Source organism: Eleutherodactylus coqui, chromosome 6 (assembly GCF_035609145.1).
Source record: "Eleutherodactylus coqui strain aEleCoq1 chromosome 6, aEleCoq1.hap1, whole genome shotgun sequence".
NCBI lineage: Eukaryota > Metazoa > Chordata > Amphibia > Anura > Eleutherodactylidae > Eleutherodactylus > Eleutherodactylus coqui.
In genome coordinates this window covers 146,896,882-146,915,452 of record NC_089842.1, presented here as the reverse complement: position 1 = coordinate 146,915,452, position 18,571 = coordinate 146,896,882, and the positions used below count along the sequence as shown (strand labels likewise).

Here is an 18,571-nt window from a genome sequence, read left to right as displayed (position 1 = left end):
TAAAATGAAAACATACAATATAAAAATCTTTTTCTTTTTAATGTGCAAATAATTTCCTTAGGAAAAGATGCCATAGGATTACCATGGTCTGTGACGGCTCAGTCATCTACTATGGTAATCCTTCCTGTCCTATTTTAAATCTATCTTAAAATGTGTCATTTTTATGTAATTAAAGAATATAAAGCATTAGTTTTATCTGTTGCCTACTCATTTTCTGCTCTAAGCCAGTAACATTGGCGGCCTACCATTATCTGCAGTCATTAAAGTAGTCTGGGGTATTTTTTGGAGGGCTCATTTTGAGGTTGAACCATGATATGAAAATGTATATGTAATATTCATATGGGTACAAGAAGCTGGGATATGGACAGTTGTTTGGTGTGGACTTCACATTTTAGGGTATTGAGGGAACACCTTGGTCACTAGTAACAGATTTTGACAAATTAAAGAGGTTAGTAGTTTTAAAAGATTTGGCTATACCATAAAATACCAAAAGAAGCAGTACTCCTCTCTACTCTCATCCACTAAGCAACGTAGCGGCTCCCAGTTCCCTCCCGGTCTTTCCTGACAGCAGAAGTCAGGTGATCATTGCAGCCAATCAAAGGCCGCAGCATCACTGCCCAGGAGTTCAGAACAGTGGTGCTGCAGTCTCTGACTGTCTGCAGCGATCACCTGACTTCTGCTGTCAGTACAGACCGGAAGGACCATGGGAACCGCTATGCTGTTTACAAGGGGGAAGAAGAGAGATGAGCATTGCTTCTTCTGTTATTTTATGGCATGGCCAGCTGTTTAAAAAAAAAAAAAAGCTGGACAACGCCTTTAGACCTGTTTTAGATGGCCATAATGCAGTCATCCTCAACAGGTCTAACAAAATTAGATAAAGTAATACAGTAATCTAAGTAAGTAAAACCGCAGGTGATCCAGGCATTGTGGCAGTAATACACTTTCTGACTTACAAAACAAGTATGGGCAAAAGAAAATCCCTAGTGACCACTATATTCCCTCCATGTCTTAGACAGGTACAGGGCAGATAAAGAAGCCTTGCATGTGAGGAACTCAACAAACAGCATCCCATATCTCAGCTTCCTGGACCCCTTTTAAAGTGACTAGCGAGGAGTCTTAGGTTGTGAGTAAATTGGGACTCGTAACGTGTCTATTTGTACCTCCTACAAGGTGACTTTTCTACCATGAATAAATGTTGAGCAATTCTAATGTGGAACCATGTTAGCCAGAAAAATCTATGTGTTACATATTCTTGTACAAAAAGTCAAACGTATTAATATAGAGGCGATACCTTATTGGCTAACCAGAAGAATGATAAAGGCAAGCTTTTGAAGCTGCTAAGCCCCTTCTTCAGTCAAGTTGTTATACTATACTGATAAAGGGCTTAGTAGCCTTGAAAGCTTGTATGCATCATTTTTCTGGTTAGCCAATAAAGATATCATCACTATGATAATACTTGGCCTTTTTATGCAAGATTATTTAACATGTAGGAATAGATAATATATATGGTAAAGGGGTTGTATGACAGTTGGTCTAACCCCAAAACGGCGTCAATCTCTTCCATGGGCTACAACTGGTACTGCAGCTCAGCTCCATTTACTAGAATTAGCCTGAGCTGCAATACTAGATACGATTGGTGCTGTTTCTGCAGGAAAGAGCAGATACTTTTTTTTTTCCAATCACTTGCTGATAATGGTTATTTATTACTCTGTATGGAAACATAGACTCAATAAGGTCCGGTTAGAGTAAGGCTGTCGTCAATCTGCAGTCACTTCATTGGTATTACATGCTGTGAATAATATTTAACCATTTAAATGTCTTACGTGTCATTGTCCCTTTAGTGAGTCCTCTACTACAAAAATATATATATAGGTTTATGTTTACAATGAAAAAAGTGGTTTGCAATAGCTCAAGCCTGGCAGCTTAAAATTCATACCTATTAATGGCATTCGATAATGTACAGAAGCGTAATAACCCCCTTGTCATCACTATATCAAATACCTCCTCTTATGCTTGCTGCCATCACAAATCACGCAATAAAGGTTTGGTACAGTGATGCACTGCAATGCTGTTGTATAGGTGCTGGCTTCTCACATTCCTCCCTCAGATTTTGGCACCTCCCCCTAAGTCTTTTATTGTAAAAATGAGAAGAAGAAAAAACCTAAAAAACATGAGAGTCTCCTTAATTATAGGAGCCTCCATTCATTCATCCTTTTCATAGACCCGGAAACTATGGGGTGGGGGGAGATGTGGGGATTCTGTATAAGATTCTGTATAATTGCAGTTAAGTTATTCTTGTGGAATGTTGCCTCTTACTGCAGGGCTTGGGGGTGCCACCAGTTGTATAATAAATGCTGTATTTATTTGTATATCTTTCGTCGTGTTGATATGTGTAAATGATCTTGGAATGTTTTTTTTTTCTTTTTTTGTGCATGGTTAAAATATATTTCTTAAAAAAAAAAGAAAAAAAAAAGAACAGTTGTTGCAAGGCAAGATTGTGACAAAGATGTTTTTTACATTTTATTTTTTTATTTTATTGGTGGAAGAAGGTTAATTTAACTTTTTTTTTTTACATTTCTTTGTAGTTTTCATTCTGCCAATGTCTTGCAACAAGAAAATATTAAACTCTGTATGAATGATGTGCTGGAAAAAAAAATGTTTAACAAAAAGTTGTGACAAATTTCTCATGGTCTTGTTTATTTTTTGTTTATTTTTTTATCTCGTAATTCTAAATTTCAGTTGCAATAAAGCATTCTCAGTGGATTCTGGGTGATCAAACTTTTACTTCCATTATAATAAAGTATATTTTTTTTAACTCCTGCAAAGAAGAAGCTAGTTCTATAAACTATTCCACTTATCAAATTTTCTTTTGCTCTGCTTATTTTTCTTCAAGGTGTCCTATAAAGTTCAACTCTATGGTCTAAAAAAAGTAAAACGTTCAGACACAGTACACAGTTCAGAAAAGTTTAGTACAGAGCTGGGTAAAACAAACCAGTCTGATGCTTCACACCCTTTTGGTTAGGATTAAAGCTGACCATACACTACAGAGATTGGTCAGTCGAACTGACTGATTTAGACCATTTTCTGTCAACCATTGTCACCTTCTTATAAAAAATAAACATGACAGATGCTTGGCTGATGTTAGATACCTGTAGAAAAGTTGACTTGCCATGCTAGATTTTCTGGGTTTTATTGAGGTGCTGCATTAAAAAGTTGTTCATGCTGAACAACAGATTTGCATCCTATCAATGGAAGCCCAGAACAGGCCAGGGTTGGACCAGTCGACCAGAAGATCCTATGAGTCCAGAATCTGACACAATAATGGCCCTGGTTAATACTAAGTACAGTAGGACAACTCCATTTGCAAGTGACTTTGAAGACAGTCATTTGTCACTGGTGTTTATTTTTTGTTAGTTATTCACAATTAAGCTACTAGATATTTTTATGTATATGTCTTCTGTGTACAAGGATAACAAAGAGTACTGTAGAACTGTATGTGCACATGTTCTATATAGATGGGGGTGTGGAACATCAGAATCACATTCTCTGGTGGACCAGGCCACAAAGCACAGCAGAGGTTAATTAGTGATTTCCTTAATTCAGATCATTGTCATCCAAAATGACATCCTTTACATTGATTTGCACTCTATATTGCGCTCGCTCATGTGAAGTTAGCCTTAATGAGCAGTAATTGACAGAGCACCCTAATTGGCTGTATTTGTTGCCATTTACATGCAGCAGATCATTGCTAGTAAGTAAACAAGCAACCAATAGGATTGTTCATTCCAAAACACTTTTTATTTGTTGCCATAGAGAGATGGGCGGGCATTTTTTTTTGCCTGCATAAACACTAATTCTCTGGGGATGGTATTCTATCGATTAACATGGTATGTTAGGCTTCTTTCCCACAAGCGTATATCGGCTGGCCATTTTCACTGCCAGCCGATATACGCTGTGATCTGATGCATTGGATTCCAATGCATCAGATCACATGGCCGTATTCTTCCGACATAAAAGCGCCCGGTCGGCCAATATAGTGCCCGGTGTTTTTACATCAGGACCAAAAGTTAGTCCTGGAACTATCTTTTGGGCCGGAATATGTCGGCGTGGCTGCTAAACTGCCTCTCTCTGCTCTCCTCCCGCTCGCTCTTTGCAATGGCAGGGCGGCGTGTGGGCAGAGCAGGCCCACAGCCGAGGAGATGGCGGGTAGATAAGGGCCTTTTCACAGTGACGCTACCATCCTCTCTCCTGGGGGCATAGCTCAGGACCCGTCCAAGTTACTGCTGGGGTAGGTCACAGGGAAAATGTAACCGGAGGTTAACTGCAATCTTCATGTCACTCGTGACACCACCATTCTGTACTCTGCGGTGAATCTCATTGAAGTAAATAACTTAGTCCACAAACAGTGATACTTTCTGGACAAACCGTGAATGGTTGGTAATGTTTGTTTACTGTAACTGTGCATATACGCTCAGCCAAAACATAGTTCTGGAACTATGTTTTGGCCAATATACACTGGCGGGTCCTATAGACTCCTATGGAAGCAGGGAAAGTGAAGTGGGGGGGGGGGGAGGCATTTTTGCAGCGTCCAATGTTGAGAAAAGCTTTCATGTGCCTCTACATAAGCATTGGAAGCCATCTCGATGATTGTGGCAGAGATAGGGTTTTCCGGGGTCCGGCATATTTTTTTTCTGCTGAAAACCGTGGTCGTGTAAATGGACAAGAAACCGCTTGCCGTGATCACAGAAAAACGCCCATTCAGGGAGCGGGCATGAAAAAGTAAAAATGCTGTATATCCGCTCGTGGGGAAGAGCCCTTATAGAGCACATTAGGCCTAATTTATCAAAACTGTCTAATAGTAAAACTCTTCTTGTTGCCCATAGCAACCAATCAGAGCTCAGCTTTCATTAGACCATAGCAGTTTCAAAAATGAAAGCTGAGCTCTGGTTGTTATTAGCAAGAAAGAGTCCTATTAGACAGTTTTGATAAATGAGCCCAGTGAGTACAGGGAGAAAAAGTGAATCCTTGAATTTAATAACCTGTAGAACTCCCTCTCTCACAGCAGTCACCTCCACCAAATGTTTCCTGTAGCTGTAAATAAGATTTTTATAATGATGAAGTAAATTTTTAGACTATTGATCCTTGCAAAATGAGTTTCAGTTCATCAATATTTCTGGGATGCCTCTTGTATGCAAACCTTTTCAGGTCATACCACAGCATCTCGATAGGGTTAACGTGGCCATTCTAAAACACAAAGGGACAAATTCATGAAACTGTCTTAGTTGCCCATAGCAACCAATCATAGTGCAGCTTTCACTCTACCAGAGCAGAATACAAAATCAAAGCTGCGTTGTGATTGGTTGCTATGGGAAGCTCAGACTAAGTTTCTGTTTTAGGCAATTTCATAAATCTCCCTAAAAATCCTTTAACCATTCTTTAGTTGATATACTTCTTCACTTTGTGTCCTTGTCTTGTTGCATCACCCAACATCTCTGTTCAGCAATCTAGGTACTTTTAAAGAGTTCACCTACTTTTCCTGCAACCGTAAGATACATTACGTATTTTTCTCCATTAACAGAAATGACAGAAAAGTACCTATTTCAGCATTCAGATTTTATTGAGGAAAATAAATAAAATTTAGAACAGTGAGACAAAATCCTCCATTTCAGATTGTACTTTTTATAAAACCGTTTCATGCCATATTGAAAAATACCTCCTCCTGTAAAGTGCAAAAAATATTTCCCCTTCATTAAACTAGGAGTAGAACATTTCATGTAACTGAAAACAAACAGACCAAAATAAATAGAAAAGTCGAAAGGAGGAAGAAAAACCCCTTTCACTTAAACCAAAAGTAAATGCTACATATAAAAGCATACGCTACATACAAGTCATCATTATTTCTTCCACACATGTAGGGAGAATATTTTTCCTTGCCTTCCATTTAATGATCTACCAAAATGATAGTAGAATTTCAATTTAATTCCAAGTGATTATTAGACCTAAAATCTATTATTTCTCCAATCTCAAGCTTTAGTTGTACATATATTTTCAATTGTTGCAGTAGTCTTTTATGGGATCTCATTGCATTTATATTCCTCCTCCACTCCTGCATTTGCAATTGGAGGGGGCGGGACGGGGGGGCGGAGCTAAGCTCGTCTGACCACAGCCTTTTACATTGCTCCACATATTCCCAGAGTACAACAAAGCTACCTACAAGCCTTCCACTTAATTGCAAATACAATAATTCTGTGTAGTGCAGCTTTTGCAAAAAATAAATAATTCATAATAATGCAAATTAAAATACAATTAAGCAGAATTAAATACAAAATAATCAATAACCAATAAATATTAAATAATATAAATTAACCAAAATCATATGAAAGCAACAAAAACAACTTCTGTTCTGTTCTCCCCAATCAAGACATGGTTAGAGTCTGGGGAAGTCTTGTTTGGTGTATCGAAGCACCTTTTGTATACTAAATAGAATGTACATAAAAAAAGTGCTATTTTCCTTTCTCAAATAGAGTCATCGTCATACAGACTTGGTCATCAGCTTGAACCGAAGAGCAGTGCCTGCTAGAATCTGTCAATCGGGGCTCTAGAAAAGCTGGATGACCCTAAAATGATCAACTGAATTCAGGGGCCATTGCATTTTAAAGGGCCGTTCCAGTTGTAGCAAGTCAATTATATTCCATCACTTGCTGTTTGTGGGGATCTGACTATAGAGATCTCCAATGTTCATAAGAATAAAGGGACTGAAGCCCTTTGACATTTCCACTGCCCGTCACCGCTCTGTGCAGGGAACTGCAACTCAGTTCAAGTGAAAGAGGGTGAGCTTCAGTTCCTGCCGTGACAATGTGCTTGATGGTTCAATCTAGCAAGCCTGGGATTTCCACTTGCAAGCTTGGCTAGAAGGAACGCTGGACTATTGGATGCCACACCAGTGGAATTTTATTGTACTGTGCTCCATCTTTCCGAATTTGGGCACATGTATCGTATAATACATCTCCCTATAATTGCAGTAGGAACACTGTTACAACCTATGAGAAATAAGTAATGGCCCCTTTGTCAATTCTAGGTACCATGATAAAACGTTTTGCACAGCAATCGTAAAGGGCCTTCAGCTCAAAGTTTAGCAACCGGATACTGTTCATACAAAGTATGAGTCTCTAGTACATCATAACGGGCCAGTGTGGCTACAAGTTATAGATCAAAGTCCAGAACATCAGTGGGGGTACTAGCCCGCTCAATCTCCTCTACGGCCTTGGAGTTTGTGGTTCTGTCACCTTCAGCTTGTCGGAGATTGGATTCCAAAGACAGTTCAATTTGCTCTTGACACATTCTCAGAATATTCTGAAATTAAAGAAATCAGATTATTATGTATTGACTACTTTAACAGCAAAAGTACTACCGGTATAAGACTTCTGAGGAACAGCAGTAGGGGCGGGCTGGGCCAGGGAGGCATGCACCCCCTGGGCTGTGCTCAGAGGCGAAACGTGAAGCTTCTGGGCCCCAATGCAAAACCTGTAAAGGGCTCCCAATTATAATGCTTTATTCATAGCACTGGGCTCCCTATATGGAAAAGAGAGGCCTTATGAGCGCCCTAAGGCTCCCGGGCCTGGGTGCAACTGCATCCCTTATAGTTATGACAGTGGCTGTGCTACCAGTAAACCTTTAGGGCTGCCCAGACTCCTTACTTGCATTACAGCCACTTCCTCTGAGCAGCTACCTGAGGCTTTATGGGGCCCAATTAGAACTACAGAGCCACCCTTATAACCAGGCCTGGCATCAGCACCAAACAAGTCCAGGCAGGTGCTGAGGCCCAATGAGCTAGGGAAGCCCCACATTCTTTGCTGGCCTGAGAGATGGGTTACTAGAGGCCCAGGCTGGTGGGTCAGGCACTGCATATGGGCCCCTCCAGAGTTTCAGACTGTTTAATTTAAAAGAAAAATTATTCCACTGTCCCGTTGTCTTCTGGGTTGTGTGATCACTTGCCAAACATGATTGCTGTAGTCAATTTCCAGCCTCAATGTTTGGGAGACCGGGAAATGTCTGCAGTGATCATGCGATTGTCACCCGATCGCACAATGGGAAGTCAGCAGGGAACAATGAAAACCATTACAGCTGCTGGGGAGCAACAGGGAAGGTGGGCATGTAGGATTTTTTTCTTCTGAACATACAAGGGGATGTTGATGGGACTATTTTTCAAAGAAGACAGACTGGGGCAATCCTTCTTAATAAGGTAAATGGGGGCATTCACTTTCGGAAGGGGCAAACGGGGCATTATTAGTGAATGGAACAAAAGGGGCAGTATTACTGAGTGGGGACATACAGAAGGCATTATTGCTAAGTGGGGCACAAAAATGGAGCGAGTACTACTGTATGGATTACTACAGATGGTATCATTACCAGCTTGAGTGCTATAGAAGGGGAATTGTGTAAAGGCATAGATTATGTAGGAAAGGTGTTGGAAAAGCAAGATGTCTGTGTGTCTACTTGAGGACGAGGGCTGTGTACTTGCCCAGGGCTAAAATTTGGCAACCAGCCTCTGAACAGCAGATTTCTGTATAGCAACACAAGTTTGTTTTACTTTCCCAAATATGCTTTTCCTCCTCATATATGTCACATTTTCTTTAAGGTTATCAGAAATGCACCAGAGGGCGCTCTGCCATAGCCTACAGCAAATTATTCACTTGCCACAGATTTGTTGTGGTAACTTCTTCGAAGGAATCTGTATATGTGAATTGGGTTTCTGCAGTATGGCATGAAAGTCTGTAAACCTCATACCAATGAATGGGACAGTCACAGAAATTTCTGCAACAAGTCCGCTGCCAATCCCTTAACTGATCTACAGTTAAGGGATTGGCAGATACAATACAGAGAAATTATAGGGGTTGTCCAGGAGTAGAAAAGAGGGTCTACAGTTTTTGCCAGAAACAGTGCCACACTTGCCCATGGGCCAGACCTGGAAATGCTCATCCTGAATGGGGCTGAGCTTTGCTATTAGACAGTCCATGGACAGGAGTGGCATCATTTCTGGGGAAAACAAAAAAACCAAAAACACTTCTTAAGTCTTAGGCAACTTCCATAAAGTCCTTGTACTTTTCTGAATCCCATGAACAGTATATAGTTCTAGTATATAGTCTTGAGCAGCCCTGCTCCTACTTAAATATACTCTCTTAGGAAGAGCATATCAGAAAAAGATAGAAATAGGATGTATCACAAGTTAGAATTATTTTATCTTACCGGATCACAACGAATGGCTTTGGCGAGGTAGTTAGTGACTGCCATACTGGAGCAGGCCAGACCCAGGTTCTGGGGCCGCAGGCCTGTGACTGCAGCTGCCACGCTAGCAGCAGACACCATGGAAGCAGGCAGAGCAATAAAAGTACAATCTATGAGACAGAAGAAAAAAAAAAATTAAAATTTTCATACAATAAAAGCTATTTTTTGTTTTGTTTTTCATTGTAACCGTGGGAAACATGGACTGACCTGTAGTGCACAGAGCAATGAAGGTTTCAGCGTGCTTCCTGACCTGTTGCATCTTGTTTGCTGACAGACTAAGTAGCTCTAGGAAGTGCGGGAGGAAGTCTCTAGGTGTCACTGCTTCTATGTCCCATTTTAACTTGTTCAAGATGAGCAGCTCCATTGCCTACAGAAGAGAAGGTAATACCCAATGCATCAAACAATGGACACCGTTGGCTGGGTTGACCTAACATATCACTACTGCTACCAGAATACTGGATCACAGTGAAGGTGTAATTAATAGCTCAGTCCAATCCCTGGCCTATAGGGAGTCATGGTGTAGCCGCCAATTATAAGGATTATACTGTTAGGCCATGCTTATAGGCCATTAACAAGCTGAGCCTGAGATGATCGAGTGTGACTCGCATCACACAGAACATGGACACTGATTCTGTACAGGGGACCGCACATCTGCCTGTTCTATTCTTGTTAGAAACTTACATGAAAATAGAGTATAAAAAAAACAAAAAACACTAGCCTAGTGGGGAGAGGGCATCCACCCAAATAGGGCTGGGATGATGGTAGGCAATCACCTAGGACACCACTTTGCCAAAAGTGGTAAAAAAAACCATTTTCTTGCACCACTTAACTGAAAGGTCTCATAGTTACAGGAGTCCCTGGGAGCATCTTTTGTATTGCTCACTGATAGCAACTGGAGCAGAGGAGGACCAGCCAGGAGAGACTGACACTGCACGCAGTTCTAAAACTGCCAGTGTCTGGACATATTGTATATCTTGCATTAGGATGTAACACAGCACTCACAGCAGAGGAGAATCCAGAGAACTGAAGAGATTTCAACAGCAAACTTTGACGTTTTTAGGAGAAATCGCCATGACGGTCATGGTCGAATGGAGAAGAAAAGTAAAGTGAGTTACCAGATTAAAAAATCTATTCTGTTTGTGTGTGATTCTTTTAAGATGTGGTTAAATCTCTTCCCTCTTTCATTAGAGAGCATGTTTATTTTTAATCCATTCTAAGGATTGCAGGGCAGGGGAAAATGTCACTTTTATGATCTGCCTAGGGCACTGAATCACCTTGTCCCAACCCGTAAGGCTATATGCACATGCAGCTTTCCCTTCATGAATTTTTACAAAAATAAATGAATTTCAGTTTTGTATCATCACATATTTCATCAGTGAATGTAAATAGGAATCTCTCAAATCACTGACAGCAAACAGGTCTCTAAGATAATGAGGAATGGAAACACAAAGTATATTGGAAAGCGGCAGAAGTTTCCATTATGCAATTAAGGAACCCAACTGAATGAACTTGTGCTGGGTATGATAGAATATCTGGTTGTGTTACACCAAGAACCATAGACCAGACAACACAAGCAGTGGCAAGATGAGGGGGGAATATTATATGTTGCGGATATTGCTGCTGTGAAATGCTAACCTGCAAGTCTAATATACAATACTATACTCCAGTATTGGAATCACTATTTATCTGATTTCTGTGTCCTTCAATGCTTTATAGGAATCGCCCTCAGATGTACCACAACTCTGTTCAGCCTACCGAGCACAACCTGGTTCATGTATTATACTCATAAGCAAAAAGGCGACTGTGCCCAGCTGGTAACAGCACTCGATAGACATTTCTATACAGCAGAAGATATTCACCCGCATTTCACTGTCTGTGATGGAGCAGTCAGAATACATGCAGAGGTTCTCAATGGTTACTGGTTTTGATTCCTTCAGTTTGGAGGCAAGAAGAAGACAAGTGGCACCCACAAGCTGGAACTTCCGCTTCTCTACAGGTGCCACGGACAGGAACCTGTCCAAACAATTGACGGCCAGGGGGAACACCTCTTCTTCGCATCGCTGGTCTTCACATACCTGCGGAAACAAGGGTGGGGCCATTTATAAAATATTTTGTCACAGAAGTGATGCATACGTCCTATATGTATACCCAGACTACTAGTGTGCATGTAGGAACATACAGCATCTTAACCATATACTGTAGGTCCATTTGCCATATTTGGAGATCTGATGGTGCCCAGCAGATAAAATCTATGCCATGTTTGAGGGCAGAAAACATCACTTTTCCAATTATTCGTATCAATGATCTTAATTTCCTCAAAAATAATGGGGTTCTGTGGTATCAAAGACAAATGGAAACTAGGTCAAATGGGGTCCAACTTTTGCACTTTTGGACTTAGTTTGGACTCCTTAAAAGGATTTTCCAGGCAATTTTTATTGATCATCTATGTGGGTGCTGTCACTGGCAAGACACACAGGGTGTGGAGCAGAAAGATCATCCTGACCATGTGTAGTGGCCAGCGCTGGTAATTACAGGCTGGTAATAGCCGATCAGCTATTGATGACCTATCCTGAGGAGTGGTAATCAATAAAAATTACCAGGAAAACCCCTTTTAAGGGCTCTTCCACACAAGCGCATGCGTTTTTGCCTTTTGCTTTCTCTCAGCCACGCCGGAAAATTGCATGAACGGACGTTTTTCTGCAATCACGGCCAGCGTTTTCTAATTCACGCGACTGGGAGCAATGTTTAGTGAAAAATAAGTTGCACCCCAAAAAACACTCGCTCTGCAAAAATCCTTGGGATTCCTTCCAATGCCTATATAGAGGCACCTAACATGCTATCCTAAATTTGCAGTGCATTGATACATATTTGCGGAATGAATAAAAAAAAAAAATTTGTGCGTGCATGACGACTTTTGATCAACCAGTGACTTTTTTTTGGTAAGCTGGAACGAAATAGGTAGTGACTTATCACTCCTCACCCCTCGGTGGCCCTATTCACAATGAACAGCTATCATTCGAATTTGCTCTTTCAAGTAATTATTTGGCCGATAGTCGTTCCCTGTGAAGGTACCTTAAGACTCTAATATTCAGGGTTCTGTTTGGGTTTCCAGCCTTTTTGAGAGCAAGAATTGTGCAGTCTGTAATACTATCCTTGCCGTCAAAAATACGTCCAGAAAATTCATTGCGGTTTGTCAGTAATTGCCAGTAATGGCAGGAAATTGGGTCCATCAGAGCTGTCACTGCTCTGTTATAAGTGGAAGTCCAGGAATTAGAGTGAAGAGAACCTTATACTGCAAACTTCTTTGTGCCACAGGAAATATTGTGTCACCCAAAATGTATTTCTTGTAGAGAACTGTAAAGTAAATGCTGAGATTTACTATCAACAACTCCAAAAAATGTTGATGCATGTATGATAAGGGTGCATTTACATGAGCAAGTGCAATATCGGTCTAAGAAACTTGGACTGATATTGCAGTTGTGTATGTGTGATTTTCTATGCAGGCACAATGCATTTTGTGAGAAAAATATATAGCTGAGTTTGTGATTTCCACAAATGTGAAAAATCTCCCATTGCTACCTGTGGGAGCAAAATAGAATTGCATTGCAATCGCATTAAACCTGCATGTACATCCAAGTGTGATGCGATTTCTTTTTTTGCTCTCGTGTGCAAAACTGGGTGATTCTTAGACACAAGTCACCCATAAGAGACCATTCACACTGGATGGAATTACTCCACACAGATATTTGTGCCTATGGGGCTTAAATTCTGTGCCTATTAAAATCCATGGGTCTTTACTTCAAAACCGCAAGCTTAAAAGTTCTGCTACAGAAAAGCCTTTCTACTGCGGAATTAAGGACGGTTTGCAGAATTGTTGTGGCAGATTTCTAGTATACAGTTGATGCAAGTCTGGGGGGGGGGGGGAAATCCAATCAATTCCACAGAACGCATTCTGCAGTTAAAAACACAACAAAATCTGCACCTGTGCTGCGTCCTGCGGACAATTCGGTCTCATGTGAAGGGTCCCTTAGTAGCACATGGGAAATAGAAAAATGGCAGCATGTAAGTGGACACATTTAAAATAATGGGATCTTTAAATACATCCTATTATTCTGACTGACAGAACAGATTTCCACTAATATGAGCTGATTGTTTTCAGTCCCTACATCTCAGGGAATGCTGGGATTTGTAGTTTCACAACATCTGGAGACAAAAAAAGTTGAAGATGACATGAACCTAAATGAATGTCTATCAGGAGGCATTCCTAATGTGTTGAGGTCCTGCACTAGTATATATATATTATTGCAGCTCATAGAAAAGTGGCAACAATGAAAATGCAAGACCTATATAATGTACAGCACATTAGTCTAAACTATTATTTCTTATATAGGTGCCCTGACTTCCATGCAGGGTGGGAAGGGTGCGTTTAACCCTAGGTGTGCCAGCACTCACCTCCAGCATCCAGCTGGTGAGCATCTTCCTCATGTGGGGGTGGATCTCCTTCTGCACACACTGGAAGTACGTGGGGGAGGCCAGGTACCTGTCCTGGGCGGTCAGCAGCTCCTCCAGCACCCGGCTCTGGAGCAACACGGGGTCGGCTGCAGCCCTCAGCTCCTTCTCGGTCTCCCAGCACAGCAGATTGCCCTCCATCCCGAGCTGTGTCGCCAGCTGCAGGCAGTGTCCCTTTAAACTCTCTTAACTTGTCCCTTTAAACTGCAGCCTCATATACTCCACGATAGAATAGGCCCCGCCCCCTTGCGAAGGCCCCGCCCCCATGGCTGCCTGTCATTGAGTGTCTCGAGGGGACACAGCCACATATGGCCGCAGCTGTACAGTATCTGATGGCTGTCGGAATTATTACGTTTTTTTTAATTATAGTTAAGATTTTTTTTTTAGATTTTTACATCTTATTTTTATACTAAAAAAATAAAACAAAGTAAATAGATGAACTGAGAGAAGACAAGGAGAGGCTTTAACAGAGGGCTCCCCAGCAAATATAAGGCTTCCTTCGCAGTTTTATCGTGGCTTTTTTTCTATCTTGTAACTTCCTGAGTTTTTAGACCTGAAATTCCAGAAAAATAACACCAAAGGAGAACATTCTGCTTTTTGAAAAAACACCATGGACCAAAGATAACGCACCAAAAGGAGGTCCCACCGTCCGTTTTTGTAGTTTTCAGAAATGCAGAGTTGTGTTATTGGTTTCCTTCTCTCCAGATGCTGAAACTTTTAGGAAGTCTCCTGCTTTAGAGGTGCTATTAGATGCAAGAACTATCGTTCGAATAAGCGAAAGTGAACAATACTCGTTCAGCCTAAACGCGAGCTAACGACCGAACGACAAATGATAATCAGTCGCTTTTTGTTCATCGTTCATATAATGCAGCATAAAAATCATCGTTGGCTCATTCACTAATCGTTCGGTTTAAATACAGATTGTTCAGTCGTTCTCATTCACTTGTACAGCGAATGTGAATGATTTCTCGTTAGAACGAGCCAACGATGTATCTGCCTGCATAGTCTTGTCTTCTTCGGGTGCTTTCACAAAAGTCGTTTATTTGCACAATCCACACCTAAGAGCAAAAACACATGGACATATGCGCTAACACGCTATTCAAACTCCACGCTTCGAAAAACTGACTGCGAGAATGATAGGGCAAGTCGTATCTTTTCTCGTGCGTAGTATTAGCCCCTTAAGGACGCAGACCAACTTTTCCCATTGTCGTTTTTTCCTTCCTCCTTTTGAAAAACATAACTCTTTTATTCATCCATTCACGTCGCTGTATGAGGGCTTGTTTTATGCGGGACGAGTTGTATTTTTCAATGGTGCTATTTAATGTACCATATAATGTAGTGAAAAACGTAAGAAAAATTCTAAGTGCAGTGAAATGGATAAAAACTGAACTTCTGCCATCTTTGGGAGGGTCTTATTTCTACGGTGTACACACTGCAAGAAAAATGACATGATAACTATATTTTATGGGTCAGTAGGGTTACTATGATACCAAATTTATAGAGGGTTTTTTTGCTGTGCTACTTTTATTTTTTTCAAAAGATATTTAGTTTTTTAAAATTATTTTCTACCACCATCTTCTGACAGGCAGAACTTTTTAATTTTTCCGTCAACATTGCTGGGCAAGGGTTCATCTTTTGCAGAACGTCCTGTAGTTTCTAATGGTACCATTTTGAATTACATACGACTTTTTGATCACTTTTTATAACTTTTTTTTCTTGGAGAAAAAACACCAAAAAGTGCAATTCTGGTGTTCTTATCTTTTTTTCTGACAACATTGACCGTGTGGGGTAAATAATGCGTTACTTTGATAGATTGTACTTCTGCGGATGTGAGGATATCAAATATGTTTTCCAGGTTTTATTATTTAGATTCTTTTATTATAAATGCGGCAAAATGGTTTTTATTTAAATTTTTATTACCTTTTATATTTTTTAAGCATTAAAGGAGATGTCTCGAGGAAGCAGTTAAATTTTTTTTTTGCCCAGTCCCCCCCATTAAGTACACATTACTAAGCCCCCCTGTAAATGACATTTCTAGCTGGTTTGTACTTACCGTTCCAGCGCTTCAGCAACTTATAAAAGTTTTCTCAAGATGGCCGCCGGCTCTTTCCCCGTCGCTCGCTGCAGCCCGACGTGCGCGCTCCCGAGACGCCGCCAGCTGTGTCTCCATGGCAACCGGACGCATCGCAGCCGCCGACCAGACGCCCCGCAGCCGCCGACCAGACGCCCACCGCCAGGCAGCAGGTAACCGGCGCTAGCCCCCGGCTCCCCAGCGCTAGACCCTCAGCCCAGGTGAAGGCCCCGGAGCCCAGCGCTAGGTTCCGGAGCCCAGCGCTAGTTCCCCCGGCCTAGCGGCAGCCCCCCCCGGCCTAGCGACAGCCCCCCCGGCCTAGCGCTAGTTCCCCCATCACAGCGGCAGCCCCCCCCCGGCGCAGCGCTAGTTCCCCCGGCGCAGCGCTAGTTCCCCCCCGACCCATCACTTACCTGGGACGCTTCTCGGGGCTGCTGTGCTGGGCTGGGCTGGGCTTCTCCGCTGGGCAGCTCCAGTTTCTGCACCTTCCTCTAACAGAGGAAGGTGCAGAATGGCCGCTCCAGCGCGCTCCCGAGCAGTGACAGCTCGTCTGCGCATGCGCAGAAGAGCTGTAGCGGGGAGCACACTGAAGCGGCTCGTGCTGAATAGAGAAGACCGGACTGCGCAAGCGCGTCTAAAAAAGCAAGCTGCCAGCGAATTTAGACGGAACCATGGAGACGAGGACGCTAGCAACGGAGCAGGTAAGTGGAATAACTTCTGTATGGCTCATATTTAATGCACAATGTACATTACAAAGTGCATTAATATGGCCATACGGAAGTGTATAACCCCACTTGGTTTCGCGAGACCACCCCTTTAATAAAACATTTTTAACCTATTTTTTACTCTCGATAGGGGGACAAGAACTTGCGATGGTTTGATAGCTCCTGCAGTATGATGTAATGCCATGGCATTACGTTATATGGCGATCTAACAGACAATCTATCAGAAGGCTCCCATGGCAACCATATGGCTCCGCACAATCTCAATGCGAAGGGCAGTGCAGGACCCCGAACATCGATCTGCGCATTTAAAGGGTTAACAGCTCCAGTCAGCGGCGCTGCTTATCAGAGCTGTTGCAGGCTGTTGTTGACTGTAAGAAACAGCCGAAACCCGTGTTGTATGGAGTGGGATCGACCTGTGATCCTCCTCTATACATACCCCGAACGTAAATGTACGTCCTGCAGCGTTAAAGGGTTAACAAGCGAGAATCCCGATTGTGAAAGTGAAACCATTGATATCATTGGTTTTGTTTCGTCCTATTTTGCGGCTATGATTTTCACAGCTGTAAATTGGGACAAAATCACACCCATCTGTTTAAGCCCTAAAGATGGATGTTACAAACTATAGGGGTCAATCATCTTAGAGTTCTCTATAATTCACATACATGAGGGTCCCAGTTGTGGGGTACACAAATGTTAAAGGGGTCTCTCAAAGAGCATTGAAAAAAAAATATTTGGGAACCAAATTTGACAACTGGTCTCAAACATGCACATAAGCAAATGTTATTTAAAGGCTCATGTTTTCTATTTGACATGCAAGACTGCCAGGGAACACAGGTCAGCAGTAATGTTCAGCCCCTGCTTCCCAAAATCCTTGTTATGCATGTCTTGGGGATCCAAATCCATCAGTCAGTGACGCTAATAGATCAACAGGAGACAAGAAACAAGAAAACTCATCCCTGACAGATGATTGGTTTACATAGAAATGCCAAATTCCTGCCTGTAACATTCCTTCCAGTAAGAGACATAAAGGGCTTTTTCAACATCAGGCAGCTTACTGACATCTTGTCTAGACCTCTCATGACAAGTGACACTTATTTACTAAGCAGAAAGCTCCATGCCGTGTCCCATTTTAAGAACTAGTATTAGTATCCTGTTTATTAATTTATTATCCTAATTCATTTAATTAACATAATAAAGGGGTTTGCCGGGACTGAACTATTAAGGACATATTCTCAGCATAGGTAATCAATAGGTGATTAGTAACAGTCCGCTGCTGATCAGATGAACTCCTGCCGTACGGAGCTGATATGTTGCCGGAAACACAGCTCCGTACACACTGCAGTGACTGGAAGTGGTATTGCAGGCACAGCTCCCCCTTTTTTGGAACTATGTCTGCAATACCATTCCCGGCCACTGGGATGTGTATGAAGCAATGTGTTTCTTGCACACATTGGCAACATATGCTAACCCCCCACTCACCCCATTGATCAATTATTAATAACCTGTCCAGTCTTGGAAAACCCCTTTGACCCCTTCACTCCTGAGCCAATTTTTGTTTTCTAATATTTTTTTCTTCCACACTTTCGAGAAAATCATGTCTCCTTTTTCCTTTGACACTGCTATCTGAGGGCTTGCTTTTGGCAATGAGTTGTATTTTATGAATGGTACCGTTTAATGTACCGCACAATGTACTGGAAACCTTTTAAAAAAGGTTGAAGGCCTGTGTCACACAAACATATTTCCACAGCGTTTTGTGCGCACAATACGCAGTATATAGAACCCATTGATCTCATTGGGTTCCTTCACAGGCACGTATTTTGCATGCGCATATTGTTTGTGCAAAGCAATGCACAGCATGCTCTACTTTCCTGTGCATTTGCGCACAAAAATAGCACCATATTGAACTTAATTGCACATTTTATTGAATGGAAGCAGAGTTTCGAGTTTTTGTGCGCACGATTTGCACGTGCAAAGAGTAAAG

The 18,571-nt window shown here is 41.8% G+C and overlaps 1 protein-coding gene across 1 annotated transcript; it reads right to left on the bottom strand.

Annotated features, from left to right (window-relative positions):
* Positions 1-5,779: 5,779 nt before the first annotated feature.
* Positions 5,780-13,961, bottom strand: LOC136631496 (G1/S-specific cyclin-D1-like). The gene is made up of 5 exons (XM_066605797.1): positions 13,738-13,961; positions 11,145-11,360; positions 9,493-9,652; positions 9,247-9,395; positions 5,780-7,353 (listed from the first exon to the last, which is right to left on the bottom strand). The coding sequence occupies exons 1-5, from the start codon at positions 13,933-13,935 to the stop codon at positions 7,204-7,206; spliced, it is 873 nt and encodes a 290-aa protein (XP_066461894.1). The 5' UTR covers positions 13,936-13,961; the 3' UTR covers positions 5,780-7,203.
* Positions 13,962-18,571: the final 4,610 nt, after the last annotated feature.